The sequence below is a fragment of the Centrocercus urophasianus genome, unplaced genomic scaffold (assembly GCF_019232065.1).
Source record: "Centrocercus urophasianus isolate 14NV4802_14NV808 unplaced genomic scaffold, USGS_Curo_1.0 seq_19, whole genome shotgun sequence".
In the NCBI taxonomy this organism is placed as follows: domain Eukaryota; kingdom Metazoa; phylum Chordata; class Aves; order Galliformes; family Phasianidae; genus Centrocercus; species Centrocercus urophasianus.
Window position 1 is genome coordinate 10,791,015 of NW_024884744.1, and position 25,239 is coordinate 10,816,253.

Genomic DNA, 25,239 nt, shown 5'->3' on the forward strand with positions numbered 1-25,239 from the left:
AGAACAGGAAATAAGAATGAAGAATGGAATTAGCAAAGAAAACTCAGAATTATGAGACTGTTAGGTCTTTGATGGGTTGTAAAAACAACATTAATTTCAGTGTCTCTTCTTCAACAGGCTTGTGGAACTTAATTTCCTGGCTGTGCTTCTGTGGAAGCTTCAGTTTTTGCACTTTTAGGAAAAAATATATTACAGAAAAGCTAAGTTTTATTAGACTCTTCTGAAGTTTAGAAATTCCTCAGACGCTTCGTAACTCGGTGCTTACTAGAACTTACTCCAGCTTTTGAAACTCCTCTACAAGGCTGGATTTCTGACTGGGAGACATTCTGGCAAAAACTGTTGCATTTAGCAGGAGCTGCCAGGAGAAAAAAAAAGGAAAAAGAAAAAGGGTGTTTTAAGCAGTTGGTATAAGAGTCACAGTGATTTCAGTGATAAACTGGAATAGAAACAACCCAAAAGTCACATTTCCAAACAGCTGCTGCCAGATCCCAAGGCAAATAAGACTGAGGATCAAAGATAAAGTGTATATTCATTTTGACAAAAAATGTGGTCGCAATTAAGACATAAGGTCCATAAGGTGTGTTGTTTGTAAGATGAACAAGTGTGTAGCAGAAATGCTGAGTCATGGCTGAAGCAATGATTGAGCACCTGGGGGGAAAGCATGGCCAACCCAGAGGGGCTCAGCTGCATGCAATGTACCTGAGTGATGAAAAGGGGTGAAGCCAGGATGCACCCCTTCTCAGATCTCATTAAAGGGCTGGCAGTGGAGGTAAAGGTGCCTTCTGGAGATTCTTGCCTGCCTGAGACCTTTCAAAGGTAAGTAGCTTTTTTTTTTTTCTTTCTTCTTTCCTTTGTTTCTACATCCACATCTGCTGTATTTGGGCTCCTTCTTATTTGCTACTGCTAAAGACTTTGTCACCTCTCTGTTATTGTTGTACTTTCCATACATTATAGCATTACAGTGTATTACTAAGGAGGGATTTAATGGAAGAGAATTAATGTGATTATCTTCTTCATAAAACAGAAAAGTCATTCCTAATCTCAGGTTGTGTAATACCACATTTTCACCTGTTCCTCAAAACTTGAGAGAAGTAGGGCTGTGCAAAAGGTGGTCTTATGGTCACAAATGCTTTAAGTCATGTTCTCATATGCTATGATACTGCTCTGCTCTCTCATGCTGGAAATAATATTAGAGCTTTTCAGACAGTTCCACCACACAATTGCATCAGAGGTTTACCTAGCCCATGAGTATTTCAGAGTTCAAGTTTTTCCCAAGGAATTCATGGTGCGGATCTCTTTAGCTAATTACATCAGGACAATCTAAATCTACTGACTGGAAGGCCTACTCCAACTAAATAATCCACATCTTACCTTTGGAAGCAAGTGGCTGAAATGCTGTGCTACAATTTGGTAAGATTTTCCACTCATGGCAAAATGGAACTGGTCTGATTCCACTGCCAACCTAATTCTTCCAGTCTGACTGTCACTGTCCTGAAGAAGAAGAAGAAGGAAAAACAACCGAGAATGAGTGCTGTTTCCAAGCCCTCAAAAACTCTTGCAGACGAAGAAAAGGACATCCACAGAGAGGGCACTTGTGAAGACCCTTGGAGGCCTGGTTTAGTCCATGCTTTAGTTTTGCATGTATGGGGAAGCACTAACTCTACCTGTTCAAACAGGGCTTGTTCATTCCGTGCAGTTATGCAGATTTCAAGTCTGCATAATATGCTACGCTATCAAACTTACTTTGCAGGAAAGCATGCTTGAAAATGGCACCAGCTATGCGTGAGGGCTGCAGGCAAATCTTCCATGGGTTACACTGTGAAGCTGTTCTCAAACCTAATCCAAGTAGTTAGCCGAAATATCATTCGCAAGATAATATGTTAGGAAGGAAGCTATAGGACAGTACATTGCATTATTACAAGCATTCCATCACTGTTTGTTTTCCTGCTGCATCATTTATTTTACTCTCACCGGGTTTCCATAATCTTCAGTTTTATTTTCTTCTAGTGGTTTCCATGTTACAGATGCTGAAAAAGATCCAGGTATTTTGTTTGCTTCCACAAGAATGACTCTGTTTGTTGGAGGAATCATCCCAGCGTTCTTTGCAACAGTTACAGCTGTCTGAATGTTATCACCTAGAAAAAAATGCAAGTGTTATTTGCAGTGAGGAATTGTTTGTGGAGGAAATGTTAACCCTTTCTTGAATTCCAAATTTTCAAATGTATCTACAGGTGTCAATAAGATTGCAGTATCCGTGTATGAGGAGGCTTTAGATAAAGATGAGAACTTTGCAAGTGAGGTTTGTCTCAATAGATACGTATTTAATCTGGCCTAAGCTTGAAGAAACGTAACTACGGAATGTGCTCCTAATTTCTGTGTTTGCATGGGGGGGGGGGGGGGAGAGTATCACTGCTTCACAGCAATTGCTCTTAGATGGCTTGGATGTGAGTTTGATATGGGAAGGGGTGAAGCTCAGGAAGATCTGTGTGATTTCCAGAAAAATGTGTTTAGATCACATTAAAACTGAGATCTATCCTTTCCAAATCCAAACCAATTCTTCAAGGGGGAAAAAGTGATAAATAGGGATCTGTAGGCATGAATTAGCAGATATCACATGGCTCAGTGATTTGTTCTAGCATCAGTGATCCGTTTTCATCATGACGTGCTTTCATGCGTGTCACCTGATAAACTTAGTAGAGAGAACAAATGGACTCACTGGAAAGCATCGGAAGATTCTGGTACAAGAGTGACAGACTATCAGGTATCTGACACTGCCTGGTGAAATTGTTAGAGACATAAGCCTGTGTGGTTCAACTCAAGTGATTGTTACAGCACAGGTACTTCTTGGTCTGCAATTGTCTGAAGGACACAAATGCCTGTGCCTTCTTACTGGTGCTGGAGACAAAGCAGCAGACTGCTCGCTCACTCGCACGTGGCTGAATTCCCGTCTGCACTATCAGCTGTCAAAACAATCCATCTCATTTTGATACCTGTGACCATCACGCTCCTGATGTGGGCAGCACTGAGCTCTTCCAGGACAGGCTTTGTATCTCTCTTCAATCGATTCTCCATTATCAGTAGACCCAGGAATGTCAAATCAGATTCCACCTCCTCCCTTAAGTGAAGATCAGATGGGAAGATTTAATTCCTTTTTTTTCCCCTTACCTTGCTTTTATACTGAATTTGCTGATGGCCATTTGTTAGTGTTAATCATCCAATCTAATTCAAAGGACGTCAATAACTTGTTAGTTTTTAACAGTCTGAGGCTTTCTGGTTTTTGAGGTGCTATTTCAAGACCATCTGGGATTGCATTCCACCAGCAGTGAGAGGTGTCAGTTGAATATGGAGGATCTTTGTTTTGTCTCTTTCTGAAGAAATAGTTCAGTACATAGGCAGCTTTCAGATCACGCTTGTTTAATTATTACCAAAGGGGGGGGGGGAACCACACCATTTTGGAGCTATCCTCTCCACATACAAAAATCAAGCCTGAAGGCTAAGTTGGATTGCTTTCTATTTGTGCACAGGGATTTTCCAACTCTGTTTTTTTCTATTCTTTACACCTGTGCTACTGCCACTTTTACAGCTGCAGTTGAGCACAGAATTTGGGAAACAGTGTCTTGTCTTTTTTCTTTCCTGGCAGTGTACACTTCGTCCAAATATAACTGCACACACAGTTACAAAATCTGGGCCATATTGTATACATTTGCCTGCTGGGTTGGATAGGTTTGTTATGATGCTTGTGACAAGAAGCTAAACAACAGTTTGCTCTTTGCCTCCATGCCATTGAGCCCTCTCAGCAAAGTAAAAAACCCTGTGAAAGAGCAAGTGAACTTCATCTGAATTAGGACCTGCTTATAGTAAACAGGGCAACAAATGTGCAAAGTAATTGCAACTGTTTCACAAGCGATGTTTCAGGAGTATCACAGGCAAGAACAAGAGGATATTTCTAAGAGCCTGTGGACTCGTGTGGGCATGCTTTAGTGTGATTGGTGGGAAAACTACTTCCATGAGAATAGCAGAAGGGTTTTCTGGCTTTTCTAGAAGTTAAAGAAAACCAAAGCTGTAATGCTAAAGAAGGCACAGACCAAGATTACAGGAGAAGATATTCTGTTGACTTTCTCTGGGTTAGATAATAGGTAGTGTAATGGGGATCATCTGCTGCCTTTGCTTAACCAAGAAGCCAGGATAAAAACTTAAAAAAAAAAAAAAAAAAAAAAAAAAAAAAAAAAAAACCCCACATTTGACTGAAATCCTAGATAAATATAATGGAGAGTGGTAGAAATTATGGGCTGAGGTAGGGGTTTACTAAGCTGCAGTTTGTGCTAGAGTTGAACCACGTGTTGATCCATTGCTAAGAAACATGTAAAGATTCTAGGTATGTGCTACAGGTATTGGGTAGCAATATCCACTCTACCCACTCTCAGACCCATATCCAGATTTAAACAGATTCTCTTTAGCCTGCATCTAGCAAGCCCATTTATGCTACAGCCCTGGTCTTGGTAAAGGCCTTGGGGTAATGATATAATGTGAGGCTTATGGCTGAATGTGGCTGATAAGAAGCTATTTGTTGCTTACCTTGTTAGATCAGTAGATTGCTTTCCCAACTGTAGAGATTTATATGCCAGTCCAATCACCCTAAAGCCTTGTGCTGTGTAGAACAGAAGCTTGCTTTCAAAGTTCGATGGGACTGTCCAAAAGAGGAAAAGACAGCTCATCATAACATTTGGCTGTTTGTTTTATAGAAGAGGGATGGTCTTAGGAACCTTCTCTAAAGCATTTGTCTTACAGGAGGTGTATACTTAGAGTTCTAAAAGGCGTTGGCATGAAGGAGAGCTGCTACAATGAATTTTGCTCAATAAGAAGATCATTGCCAATCCTCTGCCAATCTCCACTGAGGATCTTAAACTATTCTGCATAGATTTATCTTCTTCTAGCTTACTGTAAAGGAGCTGTGCTCTTCCAGCTGTGCTCTTCCAGCTGTCCACTCAAGGCTTGAAGAGAAAATAAAATGTTTTCTGGTACATAGTGGGTAACTCAAATACTAATTGTAGTAGAAACTGAATGCCTTGTACAATAGTTGGTACTTCTGTCTGCAAGCAGTACTTCTTTGCTGAGAAGGGCTGTATGAAAAGTTAGCCTTAGACTGGAAGCACAATCAACATTTCAGGCTGAGATGAAAGTGCTTAGACTCAGAAATCTCATTAGGACCTTACACTACAATGCATTACCAAACTCATTTATATCTATGCGTTTCTAGGAAGCATTTAAAATGTTGGTTACCTGTTTCTGCTCTGCACAACACAGCTACCATTTCTGGAGCACCTTTTGTGAAGACCTGTTTTTCCCCACCAATTTCCTGAGCAATTACAGACATTCTCTGCAAAGCTGAGGAAAATGGAAACTGGTGTAAAATGGTAATTCCTTCCACAGGGGCCTAGGAGAGAAGTAAAGGGATTAGATACTGCGAAGATCTTAAGCTCAAGCCAAAGCAGTTGAGTCCCCTGAGCCATGATGAGAAGATAACAATATGTAATGCACTGATTCATTTTTTTTTTTTTTTCATAGTGGGGCAGAACAGACTCATGAAATCTGCACAGCGATATTTTGTTCAAGCAATGTGGAGAGTTCTCTGACAGTTTTAGCAGGCCATTTGATACAATTCACTGAAAAGAACTCACCAGTCCTATTTGTTTAACAAGACTGCTACATTTTATACTAGTCTGTTTTTCCTTTGGGAGATATTTGAAAGCTTTCACACCAGCAGAGATCTGATCAGCTTCTGGAGCCATCTGCAGCCCCAAGCACTGTAGAGGTGATCACCACTTGGCTGATCCTGAACTGAGTCGTAGCCACCAAGGTAGGTAAATTCTTGGGCTGGACAATCTGCTATCTAGCAATCCCCTGCTCACATCCTTTTTCTGAGCAGCAAGCTCCTTCTGGCAACTATTTTTTCATCACAAAGAATATGATGATCTCCCTGCATGCAATCCAAGTGAGAACAAGTGTGGAAGAGTTGTCTTGGTCTAGAACAATCAAACATTTCTCTATTAAGAGGTAACTCTCACATTAACAGTTTAACTAACAGATGTGAACCTTGCAGATAGCTTACACAGTTGGCTTTAAGTCCAGGTCTAACAACTGTGGCATGTGTAGATCTTTGACCTTCAGTCTGGTGTCCACTGGAATCATCTATCACCTGTGTTTTGAAAGACAAAAGTATTTGAGGTTTCAGTACAGCTGAAAGAAGCTCAGTGGATCACTTGGCGCATTTTGTTCCCTCAAAATGAGGTATCTTAGTCATTATTGCCCTCACACTAAGAAACTCCAGTAGCAGAGAACTCACTGCTTCCTTGGCAAACAAATTCAGTTGTTCATCAGCTTCATGAAGATACTGCTGTACTCTCGCATGGCAAATAGGTTGTGTTATCTCCCAGACTAATCCTTTGTCCATCACAATACATTCAAATGCACAAAAGCACTTTTTCTTAACTTTAGCCTCAGTGGAAATCTAATAAATAAGTTTTTTAATGTAGGAAGCATCACTTTCTACTCTTGAAGTCTTCCATGAGTCATCTGTTTTTTAATCATCACAATGTGACTCTGAGAATATTTTATGCTGCCAAAGGGTGTGAAATTATTCTTCTTTCAGTTAATTTTTTCTGCCTAAGTCTGAAGTGGTGAATTGATGCCCCTGGGGGAAAAAAAAAAAATGCTTTCTAACTCCTGTCATTACTGGATAGTTTTTTTCCTTGAAACTTGGGCATCTTATGTATTTTGCAGATAAAAAAGACAGGCCTTAAGTATGGATGTTGTCACCCACATAATTAGCTAATCTGGCCCTGAATCTTGCCTTGTACCAGCAACAGCTTGTGGCTGTATCTTTCACTAGATAACTATTGGTCCTAATTCTCTTACCTATCTCAGAATTGCAGTCTCTCAATTTTTTTTGTAAATGCTCAATATTCCTCAATAAATCAGATGCTAAGAAGGGCCACTAACAGCATCTGTACATAATGGGGCATAAAGGGAATGAAAGCAGAGTGCTTTGATATCTATTAGTTTTTTTCTGTTCTCATTATTCTGCAAGTGTAGTGGTATTTCCCACCTGTGAGGCCTTCTATCATCCTTAGGTTTGAAATCCCATGCTCATATGAAACATCTCCAGAATGACAAAGCTCTACCAAACATTGAATTTTTGTGGCCAGTTCAAAGTGGCAGAAATAGTTGCATGCCAGTCCTCATCTGTATACAAGTTATAGCTAGGACTTCTTGCCATCCGGTAGTAGCCACAGTCAGAGTTGATACCTCAATAGGATTTGTATGATATCCACCACTCAGTCACATGCTCTGAATACTCAATGTACTCCAGTTTGGAAGCTTTGGACAGAAAGAGCATTTCTCTAAAAGCCTAAGAATGTGGTATCCCTTCTGGCTGTTTTACTTATGTTCAGACAGTGACTGTTTGCATGGAAGGCTTTGGGATGTTTCTCCTTTGCGAGAAAATATCAAAACTCTATATCATTATTTGCATAACAACAAATCACAGTTTACCCAATTAGTTGCCTCAAACATTTTCACATCCAGTGGGTCTCCTTGGATCCTGCCCTCCAGAACAATTAATGAATGACAAACAACCATTGCGCTGAACGCTGGGCCCCAAGGCAGGCTGTGGTCTGCAGGGAACCTGTGAACATCCTGAAAGCTAACACAGAAGAAACTATAAAAATAATCTGAAAACACCAAACACATATGTCTAACAGAAAAAATGTTGTAAGTTAATAGGATGAGAGGAAGTGGCAGGAAAGGTTCAAGTTAGATGTTAGGAAAAAATTCTTCTGGAGAGTGGTGATGAACTGGCAGAGGCTGCCCAGGTAGGTGATGGAGTCAGCATTCCTGGAGGTGTTCAAGAAATGTGGAGGTGTGGTACTGAGAAATGTGGGCTAGAGGGCAAAGTTTCTTGTGGGTGGATGGTTGAGCTAGATGATCTTAGAGGTCTTTTCCAAACTCTATGATTCTATGTAAGGAGACTGTTAATGTGACTGCTAAAGTCTCATCCTGTGACCAGGCATCAAGCATGTTTCTGTAGATTTGTCCTCTCCCAGGAGCTATTTCTTGTGCACATCCCTGGATGGAATATGCATACTCAGAATAAGTGTATTCTATGCATTTAATAGTTGGGATATGCATCAGATTATGAAATATGTTACTTGGGGATTTTGCAAGGATTCAAACTGGGAGGCTGATACAAGCCTGGGCATCTTTGTGCATTCACAGTTCCGGAAATGTAAATGTGCAGAAATAGTGGCACTGTAGGAACAGCGGTCTCATGAGTTATGGTAATTTCCTGTTGTAAATGGTGAGGGCACTCCAGCTACTCTGAAATCTAACCTAGGCAGAATTCCCTGCCTGCAGGTGCACAGGACCTGGAATGAGACAAACAACATATTCTCCAAACAATACAGGAATTCCAATAGATATCTAAACAAGGGGAACTTTTCATTGGTTTTGACATGAACGTGTTTTTCAGATTTGTTTGTATGTGTTGGAGGAGTGTCTGGTCACTATCCCACAAATTTAAATCCCATTAGTCAACAAAGAGCCTTACCAGTTTCCTTCAGAGGGCAGCAAGCCCCAGAGATCCAGGCCATCTTCTGTTAAGGTGCCAGTCTACATTAGAATATATGTTTAAATTAACTTTGCACATTTAGATTTACATGAGGAATAAAAAGACATATTTCAAGAAGCTGCTGTTTAGAAAATGTCAGTACAGTGCAGAGAAAAAGTACTACCAGATACTCCCTAGGTTCAAAAAAAAAAAAAAAAAAAAACAAACAAACAACATACAACAATGTACATTCAGACAAACGTAAGGATGAAAGACTGGTCCATGTGTTTCTAAAATACAATGGAAATGCTTGACCACATTCTCCCACCCCTAGCATTGCTCCCATTGCAAGTGCAGGAGCGACTAATACAGAGGAGTTACTTTGTCAAAGCAGATGAGGTTCAGCTGTCCACACATATTGATTCTTTGTGGGCTGATGCAGAAGATGCCCTTTTTCTTCAGCCTCCTCTGGGTGTAAATGATTCCTGTTGTCAAGGCAGCTGGTAGGGCTGGGGGGACAGCAATAGTGATAACGTCCAATGCTTTCTTCACTACTTCTCCTGCCTCCTCCTGATGTAAAACCAAAGGCAGTTATCAGCAAGATGATGTGCTGTTTGGATTATCTGAGAATAGCCCTCTTTATCTCTCCTCCTCCGCACTGTAGATACTTCATGCTGTTGGTTTGTGGGGTTTTTTTTTGTCTGTGGTAAAAAATGGATTGCTTTGATTCAACCAAAGGGCCTAAGGCTACACCACTGCAAAAGAGCCTTCTCTGTACCAACAAACCTGCAAAGCACATGAATGAGCTCAAACATGCCAGGATAGGTTATTACACCTTCAGTCAAGCCTAGCTCACTATCACAAAGCACAAAAGAATCTGCCACTGCCATGAGCATTCATCCAACTACCTACAAATGTAGCTCTGGGCTTCATATCAGGGTGGCAGATTAGACATATGGGAAAATGCTAAACAGGATGGCCTTTATGTGAAGGAAAACACTTAGAAATAAAAGTTACACTTCTAAAAGTAATCTCTAATTAAAAAGTTAAGAAGTTGGTGTAAAGATAGCTACACGTACACTGAATGTTGGTATTCTTATTCTTGGCAGTCATTATCACTACCAAAGGATTGAATGCATTTCAAATTGGGTCCTAGGACGGGGCACTGCAAACTAAAGCCAATCTGCAGTTTGGATGGATCTGAAAGCCATCACTAGAGTTCTGTTTTTACCATTTCTAAGCCTGGAGATTTGACCACAAACCATGCTGCCATGCTGTTTTTGACACACTGAATTTTCATCAGTTTTTTGTTCTCCCTTCTTTGATACTATTTCAGACCACAGAAGTTCCATTTTGATACTGTTTTCAATTACCATGACAACATCAGCATGCATTTCACGTATTACAAAAAGGGAGGAGGGCTGTTAAAGAAGAAAAATAAAAGAAGAAACTTGGCAAAGCAGATACCACAGAGCAAATTCATGCCTAATAAACCTAACGAACTCTGGAAAAAAAATAAGTGGAGATGTGGGTGAGTGACTTCACTGATACTTGGCTTTTCAAAAGTTATTTCCCAAAAGCTATACTTATATAGCAATAACTAAGTGGAGGCTCCCCCACCACACATATAACTATACAAGGACATGACAAAAGGGGCAGAAGAAAATACGGAGTTTTTTATAGTGTCAGTAAAATTTGAGGTTGTGTGTCTGTATCTGTATTGTTTAGGGCTCTGCAAGAAGCAGAAGGGAGAAAAGTGGCTGAAGGGGTGCATGTGTGTAAAGTGCTCATACCAGATATGCTAGGAACTCTGGGGAAATGAAAATGGTGACACAGTGGGTTTGGACACCTTGGAATTGAATATCTAAGATTTTATGGTGTCACAAATATAATTTCATTGCAAAATGGCCACACACACTAAGGCAAAGAGAATTCTAAAATCATACTTGTCATATAAAAGTGCATAGGAAACCACTGAAGTTTCAAGACTCTTGAAGGTGCGTATGACCATTTCTCCTGCATTTAGTAACTCACCCCATTAAGTGCAAATACACACACTGTGTAGATCATTCCAATGGTTGCAAATGCTATGAGGCACATCAGGAACCGGAGGGCATCTCTGTACAATTTGAAGTTCACTGGTTTAGGGTAGAGAATGGACCTCACCAGATCTCCTTTGGCTGTATTGAAACCTGAAAAGATTAAGATCATTACATGGGGAAGTCACTTCCAAAAGTTCTCTAAGAAAAAAATAGAAGGCTTTGAAATAGAATTGAAATAACTTATGAAAGAAGGCCAAGATCTTTCACTTTATAGTATGTGAGCTAATATACAGAATATAGAAAAAGAACTGTCTTAAGCAGGATTTTTTCAACAAAAAAGCAAAGCTCAAAGCAAAGAGAAATTGTTCTTTTTAATCATATGCTAGTGGGTTTTTTAAGAGGTATGCCAAACAAACTGAAACAATGCATAATAGTTTAGTACGGATGGGGATATTGATTGTGAACGTCAATTAATTCCCTTAGTGTAAGGTACACCTTAGAACTTAAATTCAGATTCTGGAGACCTCTAAGTCATGTTGCAATGAGAAAAATCATGAAAGGAAAAGCAAACTGAAGTGCTGACTGACCAGTCTGCAGCACTACAGCTTTCACTACTCCTCTGTCATCTCCCTTGGTCTGTATGACCTCTGTTCCACAGAAGAGGATGTGTTTTTTGTAATCCTCTGCACAGTGAATTCTCCAGGGCTTCAGGTTATCAGCTTGGGGTAACTGGGTCTTTGTAACTGGAATACTTTCTCCTAGGAAAGATGAACTCAGATCAGGAAAACTGCAGTATGCCTTAAAATCAACCTGCTGACAGTAAAGTATCTAGACAGAAAGTAAAGGTACTTCTTAGAGAAACCAAAGTAGAGAGATGTTAAATTGATATCATTACATCTTCAAAATGAATAGGAGTTGGAGCCTAGCAGAAAAGAACAGATTCTGCCAGAGAAAAACTCCCCTTTGCACTGGTACAGCAGCTTCTTGCACAACAGCTCCTTGTATGTCTGAGAACTGAAAACAGTCCAAGGAATCTGAACCACAGCAGTATATACAGAAACCTGAACAGAGACTTTAAGTGGTATTGTATGACTCCAGTTGATAGCCACAAGTTGTTCACATAGCTTGAACTTTGTGTGCAGGTCACTACACTATTACCTCAGGCAGAATGAATGTGGCATTACCTGATTCCTGCTTGAGAGCCAGTTAAGTATCCTGTGTATGTCAGAGCAGGTACACTCAGGTAAAGCAGCAGAAATACTTTCACTGAATATCTGGTCGCTGGGGCTTTCTAAATGAAAGGAGCTTCTGAATTTCTCAATTACATGAGATTTCAGAATGGTTGGTTTGAGTTCAGTTCAGACTTAGACCAAATTTAAAGATGAGAAACAGAAACACAAACAACTGCTCCAAAAATCCTTTTTCTACAATGAATTCACCCACTTCATGTCCCCCCCACTACTATCACATGAGAAGGGGATTAATTGAATGTAGAGCTGCACGGACACTTCACCTGGTTAGAGACATTGCAGCGATTATGATGAAACATTCAGTGAATGAGAAAAATCCCTACAGACCAAAAGGACTCTGGGCTCTGTGTGGGAACAGCTTTGTTCCATAACTACTGTTTCTTCTCCTGTCCCACTCACTCCACTTCCCTTTCTAGTTAGAGGATCGCTTCCTAAATGTTGCCCCCCAGAAAGAAAAAAAATGAACAGCTCTTCCCAATAAGTAGCTTCACATCAGGTACTTAATAAACTGGGGCTAGCTACTATTCAGTCCTTTTTATAGCAAACATTCCTAAGAATGCCCTTCTAGGCTAACTATGAACTATTCCACAATGAGGATGATAGATATATGATTATGCTGTATGTCCTGTGCCACTTGCTGAAACACCATGATGATGTTTTCATAGTGAATCTGGAAGGAACAAGCTGTACCTGTCAGCATGCTTTCATTAACAATGCACTGGCCACTGATCAAGATGGCATCACAAGGCAAGAGGGCTTTGCCCTCCTTCAAAACCATCATGTCTCCAGGAACAAGATGATGTGATTCCAGCTCTTGGAAACCTGTAGGTGACATGCAATGAAATCTTAGTGCTTCACATATTTCTCCCTGTTAAGGGTACGAATACAAGGAAGCTGAATATATCATTATTACTTCTTTATAAAAGCTGATAAAAAAGGAGGGCAAGTAGGACCTAAGAATACAATATCCCTTATCAAGAAAAGTCTCAATATCAGTTCAAATTGCAGAATACTTTATCTCAACAAACAATTATTACTCCAGTGTACTGACCTGACTGAAGAAGTTTAGATCTACATTTCTTAGTTTGACTCCCTTTTTTTGAATTCTACAAATACCATGATGATGAACAGACTTTGAAAGCAACAATTAGGTGGACTCATACTCATTAAATTGTTATGTGGTTGGCTTCACCAGCACTACTTTAAGAAAAATGACATTGTTCTTCATGGTAATTTTTTTTTTTTTTTTTTTTTGTAAGACTATGCTCATACAGCCATGAATATGATTGATGTGCCACAACATACTTCTGGTAAAACCAAACCAATCTGCAAATGGTAGTTAAAAAAGATTAGAGACAATAGAGGCAACTGCTCTGGAAGGAATTTGATGCTATGCATTCTCAGATTCAATATAAGTAGCTTCTGAAATGAAATGCCTTAAGGAAAGAAGTATACACCAGTTACCTTCCTTATTCCTGCAGACAGTGACCATGATGTTGTTATGAGACTCAACCAGTCTTTGCAGTTTAACCGATTGCTATAAATTAAAGGTGAACATAGAAAAGTGTTACATCTTCTGCGATGCAATTCATCCACTAACTATTCCCTTCTGTTATTTGTGGTTATGAGAGCCTTCATAAACTGGGGTCTGTCCCTGCCAGGAACTGTACAATCATACAGAAAAAGAAGCTCCCCACCTTAATTGTGGAGACGATGCAACAAAAGGTTACAAAGCAAAGCACTGGAATGGGGAAGGGAGGATGTGGTTAAAGTACCACACAGAGCTTATTATGACTAGGAGGCCAAGCCACTGCACCTGCTAAAGCTTTGAGTAACTCTCAGAGCCCGGTACATGTGCTTGTTGCAACATCCTGGGCTTTCCTAGATACTAGAAATAAGACTTCCTTGTGGAGAAAGGTGGGATGTCTCACCTACCTGCCTAAGATCATATACAGTCAAAGAAATTGAGAGGAGAGACATGACTATGATGGCAGCAGCATATTCCATGTAGTCTTCAGCAAACCACAGACACACACTGAACAACTGGAATACGTAAAAAGGATTTAAGACCTGTTTGGAGAGAAAGAATTACTCAAGACTTGGCCATATCTAAATGGCTCCAGTATTCCCAGACAGCACATCTTGTTAGAAATAGGTTGAAATAAAAGCTCTGGAATTAATTGTTATCTCTCCCCACAGTCTTTCTGATTTTGTGAGCAGTGGCCCAGCCTAATCAATCTGGCCCATCTCCATGGAACAAAAGTGCCAAATAATCAGGGACAATAGGGATATTATTTGCCATGTGAATGGCTCAATCCAATCAACCCAATCTTTGTTTTGCTTTGTTCTTTACAAGAAGCTGAGATCAGGCTGTGAAGTGAGCAGGGTGCTTGCACACTGTGAGTAATACATCACCACAAACACTCTGCTTAGGTTATGCATGTATTCAGTTGTAGTCAAAAAAGTATACTGGCACTTTACACATTGCTGTGTAGCTACAGGCATATGCCAGCTAGTGCTGTTCATGTCATCTCTGCTGATTCAGAGATAGCCTTTACCTGGAAGATTTGATTTCCAATGCAGCTTGTAAACATTCACTGACCCTTATAAGGCCAACAGAATGAGCTCCCAGGACACAGACACAAGCAAACAGTAAGCAGCTACACAAGTGTGGGGGTAGTGCATACAGAACAATGGAGAAGAAATGAATTTATGATGATTTCACAAATAGGATTTGAAAAAATTGTGTGCTTGATAGGTGAGAACTGAGAGACTAACAAGACACAGAATCCATCATATTCTACATGTATACTCTGCCTTCCAAAATAGACTTAAGAGTAAAATTGACAGAAATGCTGAACCTCTTTGATGAGTAGTTTCCAAATAGGGATCACTGGAACATCAATAGTGTTTGGCCCACATATCACTCTCCTGCATGGGATAAAGATACATCATTTACAGGTAAGGTTGTGACTATATCTCAAGAAGCTGCAGCTGCTAATAGTCCCAAAGGCTTGTATTAATCCCAATTTAAAATCTGTGAGGATGTTTCTCCAAGAAAAAAAGTTTAAAAAATATCCTTTACAGTGCTTATGTCAGAAAAGATGAATTTACCAGTGAAATCAACTCAAACCAAGAGCCGAGAAATGTAACACAACCAATTCAACACAAGTTCAATACAACTACATGGAGTCCCACTGAAGAAGCACACAAACAACTTATCTACACCATCCCCCGAAGCCTTTCTGCTACTCCGAGCAAGAACAGCTCAGAGTTAGTGACAAAGCATAGTTATTTCTTGATTGAGAAGAGTAACAGTGATGAATACTCAAAGGCATTTCAAAACCTTGACAAGGAACACACAACATATCAGCATTTTTAATTCAATTTTTCAAGCATGGCCACTTCATCTAAAATTATGTGCGTATTAATGTATGCAAAAGAAGCTCAAGAACAGTGCACCAAGAACAATGAATTTTAATCTCTTCGAAATCCATATGCTGAGTACTCAGAGTGTTTTATGAGTGTGCTCATACATACCTGAGACTCTGTTCATTGCAGGTAAGACCAGAACCAAATTTGGCGTGTATAGCTGAACAAGTGTGGTAGTCTTCTAGGGCTCTAAAATATAAATAGTATGTTTTCCTCAAGACATCAGTCCCAAAATGTTTGACTTCCTAGGAATCTTGTGTAATTGTTCTATGGAACTCACCCAACTTTCTGGAACTGCTTTGCATAGATATTCCAGAGATAGCGGATTTTTTGTACTTGGATACTTTTCACCTGCAAAATAAAGCAGAGGCAGCAAGAGCTGCAGCACAGCAAACAATGATTCTCACAGGCCTGCTCAGACATTCCAATGGATGAGAAAGGCTCTTTCAGGAAGGCTTCTGAGACACTGTTAATACTTAGCCCTTGCAGAGCTGTTATCTGTGAGGAATGCTTGCTATCATTTATGACATGCAAAGGAGAATGTCCTGCCCTGTGCAATAATTATGAAGCCTGTTAAAGATAACGGTGTTTCATACCAGCTGGAAGAAGGTAACGCACCTACGCACATAAGAAAGCAGCTTTAGAAGACTCTCCCTATCCAGGGAATTAAGACAATTAAATTTATAGTGAACCTATACCCTGCTGCAAAATGGAGCTATAACCAGTCATTAACCTAACAAGAGGTCTGTAGCTAGGTGCATGTAAAGGAGTTCTAATATTGAAATGCTAAAAACCAGACCGGGAAATGAGACAACTTGCTGCAGGAGTAGTCCTTGGGTAGCTCTCGGGCATTACACAGTACTCTGTGGAATTAAGTAGCTTAAAAGGCAATAAGGCTTTATAAACAACATGTAAGTAAAGGCTTTTGAATTGTTAGTGAAATATTAAACTGTTTGCTTTTTGCTTCTTGAAATCTCTTCTCTCCTACCTAGATGTTTTGACTCATGTGAGTGTTGCTCAAAGGGTCTATTATTTAGGGGCTGTATTGTTTTGTTTTGTTTTTTCTATGTTGCTAATTCGATCCTCTGAAGAATGTTACAAATCAGTACTCACTTTCATACTGTGCCAGCTGATTAAAGTAGCTGGCACTAAAATTTTGTATGTATGTTAAGATATGCACACACAAAACAGCAAAAAAGGCAATAGCTTTGCTCAGCTGAACTTATGTTTGTAATGAAAATTTCTCATGAAATAAATTATTATAGATACAAAAATAAATGCTAACAAGTTAGAAATCTATTTCTTGGAAGGGCATACAGTTCTTTTATGGGCTACCAAGTGCAAAGATCTAGTGTCTATATGCTATCTGTTACTTGTTCTGAAACTGAGTTAATTGTGTTTACTGAAATCATGGAGGATCACATGATCTGTTTGGATCTATTCATCTTCTACCTTCTTCCACTGCCTCATTGGCATCTCCAAGCTCTGGAATTGTAAGAGGTCAGGATATCTTTTTGCAAGAACAGTGGACAGATCAAGACCAGACTCCAACAAATACACATTAAAGCACAAACCCATGCAGCAGCAGGTCTCTTAGCTGAGTATGTTTCACAGCTCACTTCCACCCCACAAAGCCTGGTTGAGATTTCCTACATCTCCCAGATGCTGCAGGCAATAACTGACTTACCTGTAAACTTGGCTTCATTAAGGCTTCGTAGAAGATTGAATCTTCCTCAGCAGTGCTTGGATAATCCAACCTACTTCTGATAATTCCAGACACAGAGATCCATGTCACATGCTTACGTGAATAAATCTGAAATTCATCCTAAACAAATACAACGTACTGTAAAGAATACGTACTGTAAAGAAAACATCAAAAAGCATGTAGTTGTGCATTGCAAGATGGATATTTAATGCTTTTCATAGTCATTCCTGTGTTAACATTCCATTGGAACAAATGTTCCAGTAGCACCGTGACACTCTCACCTTAGACAAGATTTTGCCACAAACTCAGCTCATGCTCTTTCTATTTTTGTAAGGAAGTAAGTTCAACACTGGAACTGCCTGATAACAAGCATTGGTAGTTCAGTCTTAGAGATCTGAACAACTGCTGTAATAAGCACCAGCACGTTAAGTCTCAGGTCTGAACACCAAACCACATGCATTAAAGCTAGCTATACGACTGACTCATATAGAATATTCACTATGTAAGAAGTTGGGCAGATGGAGAAAGCTGATTACCTCAGCTAGCCAGGTTCTGGAAACTAAGTTGTTACACTTCCCTTGGAACTGACAACAGAAATGTAAGATTCTGTACCAAATATGCACCTTTTTGAATAATTTAAGGGTTCAGAAGAAAATCTTTAAGAATGTTCATATATCTTAATTATTTGTGCACTTCTCTCCTTACACCCATATTTTGAGTCAAATATCATTTATTTTCTGATATTTATCTTCTATTTAAATTTCGGAATTAGTATTCATTGGGATGTAGACTGAGATGGGAAGTAATCAATAACACAGGTGCTCATTATTTAAATTAAAGTCAGACAAACTTCAATAACAAAAGTGAGTTAATAAGCTCTTGAATTGCCATTGCAGAAATGATGATAAATTATGAATGAAGGTTTTATGTAAGGCACAAGAGAACTCTCAGGATCAAGCTGACAAGATTACTTGTATTCTCATTAGCAGTAGCCATCATATTTGAGAATTAACATGATCATAAAGAATGTAGCGAAAAATACCTGTCGTTTTCAAGTAAAGAACACGAGAAAGAAATTTGCAATTGCAAATGCCCAGAGCATATTTTCAGAGAGCTTACTGACAAGAAGAATTTACAATATGATTCAATTCTTGTTTAATTACACAAAGGATCATTTTAAAACCCATTTATCTGAAAAGTGCTTGGCATAGTAAATCCATTTAAAATGACACACGAGAGTGGGCAATTAAAAATGCAAACCAAACTGAAGATTAAAAAGCAAGATTAAACCTAATATGCTTCTTAAAAATAAAATTAAAAAAAAAAGTTTTTTTAAATCTCCCCTCTGGCATATTAGATTGCAGTTTACACATAAAATTTGCAACAGGCAGATCTGTGATTTCCAAAGCCCAGCATTCCAGCTGCAAAATGCATTTAAGAAGGTAGCTTAGACACAATGGTGGCACAGTTTGTAATAGCACATGTCATTATTCAGGAATCTTTAAAGCAAAAAAAGAAATCAAACTTCTGGAAACAAACAAGCCCTGCCAGCTTCTGGAGTATTCATCTAGGATTCAAAATCAAGTTTCAATTTGCTTCTTTCAGTTTTGCAGTAGTTTCCATGAAATGAAATCAAGGTATGCTGCAGAGCTTCAGCACAGTCTTCAACGAATAGAAGAACTACCAGCCAAATATAACAGCTCTGAAAGCATTCTCTGCAGGATTATCATCTTAATGGACATGGAGAAAGATTGATGCTTTGGTATCTTGAGAACACATTTGCAGTGTAGAAAACACAGGGATGGTGGAAGGGAGCTGGAAGGCTTGAGAGCAAAGAATGCAGGCATGAAATCACAGATATTACAGATTTTTCATCACAGTCTTTCAGTTCATTGCCTGATCAGCTCTTAACCTTCATTCCAATCATCATCTTACATGCAGTTTGTGTAATAGTTGAGAGTTCTGTAACTCAGTTATAGCAAATATAAGATATTACTGCAACACATCAGCAACATGAGATTTCAGCTTACTGGATTCATTCCAATTAACTCACCTTCCAATTAACTACATTTAAGGGACTAATTTAAGGATTAAAGTAGGCACCTACAGTTGTCCTAAGCAACACAACGTCTGCTTCTTCCAAGCTGCAGGGGACACAGTTTGCCCACACATCCCATTCTGGTTTCCAGTAGAACAGCAGCAGGAGAGCCCCACAGGACAAGATGTACCCAGCAATGCACAGAGCCTTCCGGCAGCACTGGGTTTTGTAGCCAAAAATTTCCTGCACAGCAAAGACAAGGAAAGAATCATCCTTACATCTGGAATAATACAGGTTCCCATCATCCACTGTTCTTCCGTAGATACTGTTTGGTATGGTACTGTGGGGAAAACAAACAAACAAAAAACCCACAAAGTTGTAGAACTGTCATTTTGCTTCTTTATAGTACATGACCAGAAAATCATTTTGCTTTCTGCATAGTTTGCATCCACCCACACAAAATCCGTATTCCTGTAGTCTGTCCGAACTTCTAACACAGATTTATTTAGTTGTGATTCTGTGGATGAAAAAGTAAGAATGATTTGAAATGATATCGAAATATAAAGGTCCTAACATTTAGGCCTTAAGACAGGAAGCCAAGCTTGCTTGCTCAGCTTTTCTTAAGATCTCTGGGTGAGACCTGCTGGAGCTGCATTGTAAAACTTGGCACCGTATTTGTAGGGCTGTTACCACCTTCCACAACAGCTTCAGTGTGGGGATTTGGGACCTTGCCAATATGCTACTGTCCTAACATCCCAAAATAATAATAACTGTTATTAGGAACAGCTAATGAACACTTGCACAATGCTTTACATGTTCAGAGGGCAAAAGGAAGCTACTCTCTGTAGCTGCATGAGTAGGTATCATTACTCCTTTTTTAAGCTGGGGAAATTGTTACAATGAGGCAAGGTGACCTGCCCAAAACTTCAAAGGGATGACTGTCAGCATTACAGTTTAAGAACTGCCAGGTCATGGTAGCATGGCCAAAATCTCTGTGGTGCTATCAGAGGTTGGGTAAAGGTGAAACAAAGTGTACAAAGTGACTTTACAGAGCAGACCGAGTCCTGATCTAAGTGAAAGATAGAATAGCCGCAGTTACATCAGATGACCAAGGGAATTTGCTAACGTAAGGGTTAAGATTCCTCAATCTCCTTCTTCTTAGTATATCTGCAGCAATTGTGCAATCTGCTTCTCAAGATCAGATATCTGCAGCTACAGATATTGCAAGATCTATTCACAAGGGGAGAAGAAAAGATAATGTAATTGGAAGGATGAGTAATACATAATTCCTGGTTCTGTGCTGGTGCCTTTGCTTATTATGCGAAACGCAGGCCCTACCCTGTGCTTCCGCTGGGAACAACCTGCCTGCACTCTGTCATTCCCCAGAAGATGGACTCCATTCACCTAGGTGGTCTCCATAGGGCTTCTAAACAGAAGAAAATGGCAACTGTGGAAAGAAGTATGGGAGGCTATGCAAATAAGTGGCTTGCATTGCGCAGGACATGTTTATACCACCTTGAGATGTACATGCTCAGCATTTTCAGAGGTTTCCATAGTCTCTGAGTAGCATAGCTGTAGATAGAAGTTCATACAGGCCAGCAGATAGGCAACACTATTTTAAGGTGGTTGGTGTAGCAGTCGTGCTATTAGTATTCACTAATTGTTCCAACAGACAGGTAAAAGGCTTTCCATGCACTTCTGTCTAGTTGTATTCTCAACAAAAAGGTTACAAAATTAGTGTCAACACCAGCATACAGAATAGTACATACAATGATGCAAACTCACAGTTTGCAACAATCAGTTACTAGCAAGATGCAGATGCCTGTCTCCAGACATCACAGCCTGTCAGCAAGGTAAAGAAACTCCCAAGTAGATAGAGATGCCTAAGGGAAGAACTGTTAAAAGAGCGTGCCTTCAGATTTCCTGCAGTAAATAGCTGGACCTGAAATAACTAGAATAATCTTTCCAAATTGGGATGGGCCTGTATATCAGGGTGGGGAAGAATGAGATTGCTGCCATGTGCATTTTGCTTCTGTGAGTGATTCATTCCTTTAATTTCCATCTTTTGTGCCTTACACCCAAAGTCTGAGAGGTCAATAAAGCTGTAGGTAGTACAATTAAAAAGGGTGAGGGTGGGCACCTAGTATGTGATTGGCAGTCATCTGGGCTCATCCTCTGTTGGCAGTGTTTTTCTCTTCAGAAATGCAGAATGATTCCCCAAGCCTTACATGTCAAATTAACCAAGAGGTCCACCCACCAAAGCAATGTGTTTGGAGGGATAATGGTGTCCTCTTTCACAATGGCAACATTGGGGTGAGTCATGTGCCAAGATGCATCTGTCCAATTTCTTGTATTTTTGAAATGAGACTTCCTAGTTTATGCAAATCAACAACCAAAAGGGCTTAAATAAAAATACACAGCAAACAATTAATCCCTGTACACTGCAGGGCATTCACGGAACAGCAAGCAAACAGAAACAGTGAGCAAACAGAGCAAACAGAATCCACAGAGCTAAGGCAGATTCTGACTTTCTCTGCCTAGAGAAAAAGGCATCTATATATCAACATCTGAGTTCTACCTACACCTGCGTGTTTTCAGGCGTTTGTTTTTCCCTCAAACAAAACAAAACAAAACAAAACAGTTTAATCCTCTAGATTTCAAGATATTTTTCAAAATCAAGAAAGCATCAGTATTCCCTATCTTGAAAACTAGGACACAGGAAAAGAAGGAAAATAGCTGGGGGAAAAAAGGGCCTTGCTCTCAGGTCATCCAGTATTGTTAAATCTTGCTGATTCTGACAATGGAGTTGCCTGACATGGACACTTTTAAGCTGTTTTGACACAGTGCACACTCTGCCCTAAGTGTTGGTTCAGGTTGGTTTGTTTCTTGATGAACATGGCATTTCTGAATGTAGGTGTTCAGGAGCTCTACAAGAAGTGATCTGGGAAAGAATAAACAACAGATGTTAACTGCTGTTTCATATCTGGTTTCATCAGCCAAAGTAAAGCAAGGTTTTTCCAAGGTTTGGAAGTGTCTGGAGCACATTACCTGGGCCACGTTTTTCTGATGTAAAACTGAACAGGGAAACAAACCAAGCTCCAAACCTTACTTGTCCCAGAGCTCCCCTTTCAATGCTCTGCTCTAGAATAAAACCTCCTGTTACATTCAGCTGGTTTTCTGACTGTGCCTTCTGCAGGAAGAAATTAAGCAATGAATGACGAATTCATAAAAACATTTAGTAAATAAATAATTCCTTGCTTAAAAAGAAATGGAATAAATAAAACCACTTCTCATTTATCAAATAGGTCAATAAGGATTTGTTCTTCTGAAGAATTTTCAAAATATTCCCTTCTTGAAAAAGAAAAAAAGGTGAATATTTGACCCACAACACTGGTGATCAAAATGTGTATGAAAAAGTGGGAACAGGCGCACATATCGTGAAAGTTTCTCAGCAGGTTGGTCTAGCCACGTGAATGTCTTAGTGTCTTAGTGTTATTAGTGTTTGGAAAGCCTTCAAGCTTATCCAGGATTTGCTAGGTCAACACTGCAAAGATCTCCCAAGAAAATCTATGTCCGCTATGACAAGCAATGCTTCCTGGGCTGACAAAAATCCTGGTGTTGATGTCACCAATAAGAGCACATCTGTCAGCTTGGTTTAACGTTGGTAAGGAAGAAAACAACTTCTGTTGGCTTGTATTTCACTGCACAAGGAAGTGGTACTAATGTAGACATGCTCACCTGAAATATACAGATTTGCACCTTCTGTATTCCATGGGCAGGTTGTTATGGCCTGATATATAACATGCAGTTAAATAACCTAGGTTCATAGCAGCCCAAAAATTATAGGTGATGAAAACCAAAGCTAAGATTAGCTGTCTGTAATACTCCAAAGTGCTTCTTGTCATTTCATAGGACATAACACTGTCTACAAAAGAGGCTGTACAAAGGACTCCTCTCTGTGCCATAATTTTTAATTAATTCTAGTGTATTGTAAAACTGTTTCCCTGCCTGTTGACAATACCTTTCTCTTGGAACTCCTAACAGTCAGAAGAGTAACAAATAGAGAAGAGTTTCAACTTGTGAGTGAGGGGTCCATGGAGGGGCAATGAATTATTGGACTGTCAGACCCGCTCAGTTGGCAGAAAACACAATTATTCAATGAAAGGCTCTTAGCTCCATCTGCAATCATACAAAGCCAGCTCTCAAGGGCTTATTACTCTAATATTCAGCAAGTCTGTTACTTCTGGTTAAAAGAAAAATTCCCTATAACTGCAGAGTCATCTGCTCAATAGAAATGAAATGCAAAAGTGAAACAAGTTCAAGCACCCTTTTCCTTGGTGAAAACATGGCTTGTAGGTACTAAAGAGAAAGAAATCAGAACAGTGGCTGTGAAATATCATAATTCTGGCAACCCAATCACCAGGTACCCTATTACTAATAACTTGTTGCTGTAGCAACAGGTAATAGGATTAGACTTGAAAGACCGGTAAAGATTCACAATGAATTTAATATCTGAATCTCATTCTTAGCAATTGGAACCCCTTTCATTAGAGGTTTGTTCCCATTCCCTCTGAAGCCAGGAGCAACATTCAGTGTTGTTCTATCAGAAACACACTCAACAACATTCTCCTCCCTGGAAAAACCATAGTTCTGTAATTAGAAATCCAGTTCAATACAGGTTCCCAGGCTAAAATAGTGTTGCTAATTCAACAGACTGCTTTAGCTAACAATTTATTCAAACATAAGAAGTGTTTCAATGGTGTTTTTTTTTTAGTTCTAGAGAAGATTCAAGATTCCCATCTCATCCAGATGGAGCTCACCCTAGAGATTCAGCTGTTAAATGTTTAGAAGCGCTACTCTAGGCCAACCCTCAGGCTGGGACAAGGCCAGCAGTGGCTAGTTTTACAATACTACATCAGTATTCTGTCAGCTTCTTCTAAGATTCTGTGAAGTTATCTCCTGCTGGAGGTAAAAACAAATTACATCTAGTGGACATACCCAACTTAGTATTCTTTCAGTTAAAAAATAAATAAGTATATATATATACATACATACACATCTCTTTATAACTGTATGTTTCTGCTATGGAGATACTACCATTCATAATTAAATTACAGACTGTATCATTTTATTGCAGAACACGTGCCATCTGCTGCTTTGAATTGAGAAAGACCTAGGCAAAGATAAAACGACTCACCATTTCATTCTCCTCTCCCTGGTTAAGCAGTGCATAATGGCTCTTAGCAGGATTTTCCCCCATGAAATGACCTTCTGGAGACTTTGTACAGCACCCTCGGGACAAGTCTTCAGTGTTGTGTGGCTTGAATGTCCACATTGAGGAAGTGTTCTAAGTACACACCTTCTTTCTAACTCTGCTTTTGTTTGAAGAATGGAGCTCCTCCCTCTCCGTGGGGTAAACAGGTAACATTCATCCCTCCTCCTTTCATTCTGTTGTTGGGGTTTTGAGATTGAGGGGATACCTTGAAATAAAACTCACTCGAAGACACTGGGGAAAACAAAAATTAGATCTGATACACATTTGTCAGAGCAGGAATCCTAGTCATAGCTCTGATAGTGCAGCAAGTGCTGCTGGCATGCATATTTCAGGGGTGGGCAAGAGGTGAATATGTCTTCTCAAGAGATTATAGAATTACTGGGGACTAGGGAGCGTGTCCAAATGAGAAGGACAATAGGCCTTGCTGTTTTTCTACTCTTAGCAACCAGCCCGTCCAGCTGTGATTCCCTCATGTTCCTTGGAGAAAATTCAAGTTCTGGCTCTAGTTTGTGCAGGTGGATTTGTGTACTGGCTAAGTGTAAGGATCCTGCCATGTAGGGTCTGTGATCAATATTATTGTTAATTATTAAAAATATTGTCACAGAACATCTTCTGACCTTACTATATAACTTTGAGGAAAGTAATTGTAGTTATTTATTCACACTTCAGCAAAACTAGAGCTCTCTGTGATGTCAGAGAGCTGGGTACAAATGTCTCTGACCTCTTATACAGGGTCAAAATGAAGCTCACAAAAGAATAATAAAAATTAAAAGAAAGAAAAACAGCAATCAGGGTTTTATCACTTCCTTTTTTCACTTCTCTGGGCTGAATTGTTTATTATTCCTGTGATTCATTCTCATTGTCATTACTGTTTCCTTGTCCTTTGCTATTT

At 39.6% G+C, this 25,239-nt stretch overlaps 1 protein-coding gene across 1 annotated transcript in view; it reads right to left on the bottom strand.

The window, feature by feature from the left end:
• Positions 1-24,622, bottom strand: part of LOC122161579 (probable cation-transporting ATPase 13A4) — a 32,775-nt gene extending 8,153 nt beyond the window's left edge. Inside the window, exons 1-21 of the mRNA XM_042821111.1 lie at positions 24,270-24,622; positions 19,142-19,315; positions 17,017-17,154; positions 15,610-15,680; positions 15,438-15,518; positions 14,759-14,828; positions 13,833-13,967; positions 13,362-13,434; positions 12,588-12,719; positions 11,235-11,405; positions 10,640-10,797; positions 8,987-9,175; positions 8,606-8,667; positions 7,552-7,702; positions 6,110-6,196; positions 5,281-5,434; positions 4,576-4,687; positions 2,991-3,115; positions 1,972-2,135; positions 1,372-1,491; positions 276-355 (exon numbers count right to left, since the gene is read on the bottom strand). Coding sequence (XP_042677045.1) covers positions 276-355; positions 1,372-1,491; positions 1,972-2,135; positions 2,991-3,115; positions 4,576-4,687; positions 5,281-5,434; positions 6,110-6,196; positions 7,552-7,702; positions 8,606-8,667; positions 8,987-9,175; positions 10,640-10,797; positions 11,235-11,405; positions 12,588-12,719; positions 13,362-13,434; positions 13,833-13,967; positions 14,759-14,828; positions 15,438-15,518; positions 15,610-15,680; positions 17,017-17,154; positions 19,142-19,315; positions 24,270-24,407 — 2,585 coding nt within the window. The 5' untranslated portion in view covers positions 24,408-24,622. The remainder of the gene's footprint in view (positions 1-275; positions 356-1,371; positions 1,492-1,971; positions 2,136-2,990; positions 3,116-4,575; positions 4,688-5,280; positions 5,435-6,109; positions 6,197-7,551; positions 7,703-8,605; positions 8,668-8,986; positions 9,176-10,639; positions 10,798-11,234; positions 11,406-12,587; positions 12,720-13,361; positions 13,435-13,832; positions 13,968-14,758; positions 14,829-15,437; positions 15,519-15,609; positions 15,681-17,016; positions 17,155-19,141; positions 19,316-24,269) is intronic.
• Positions 24,623-25,239: the final 617 nt, after the last annotated feature.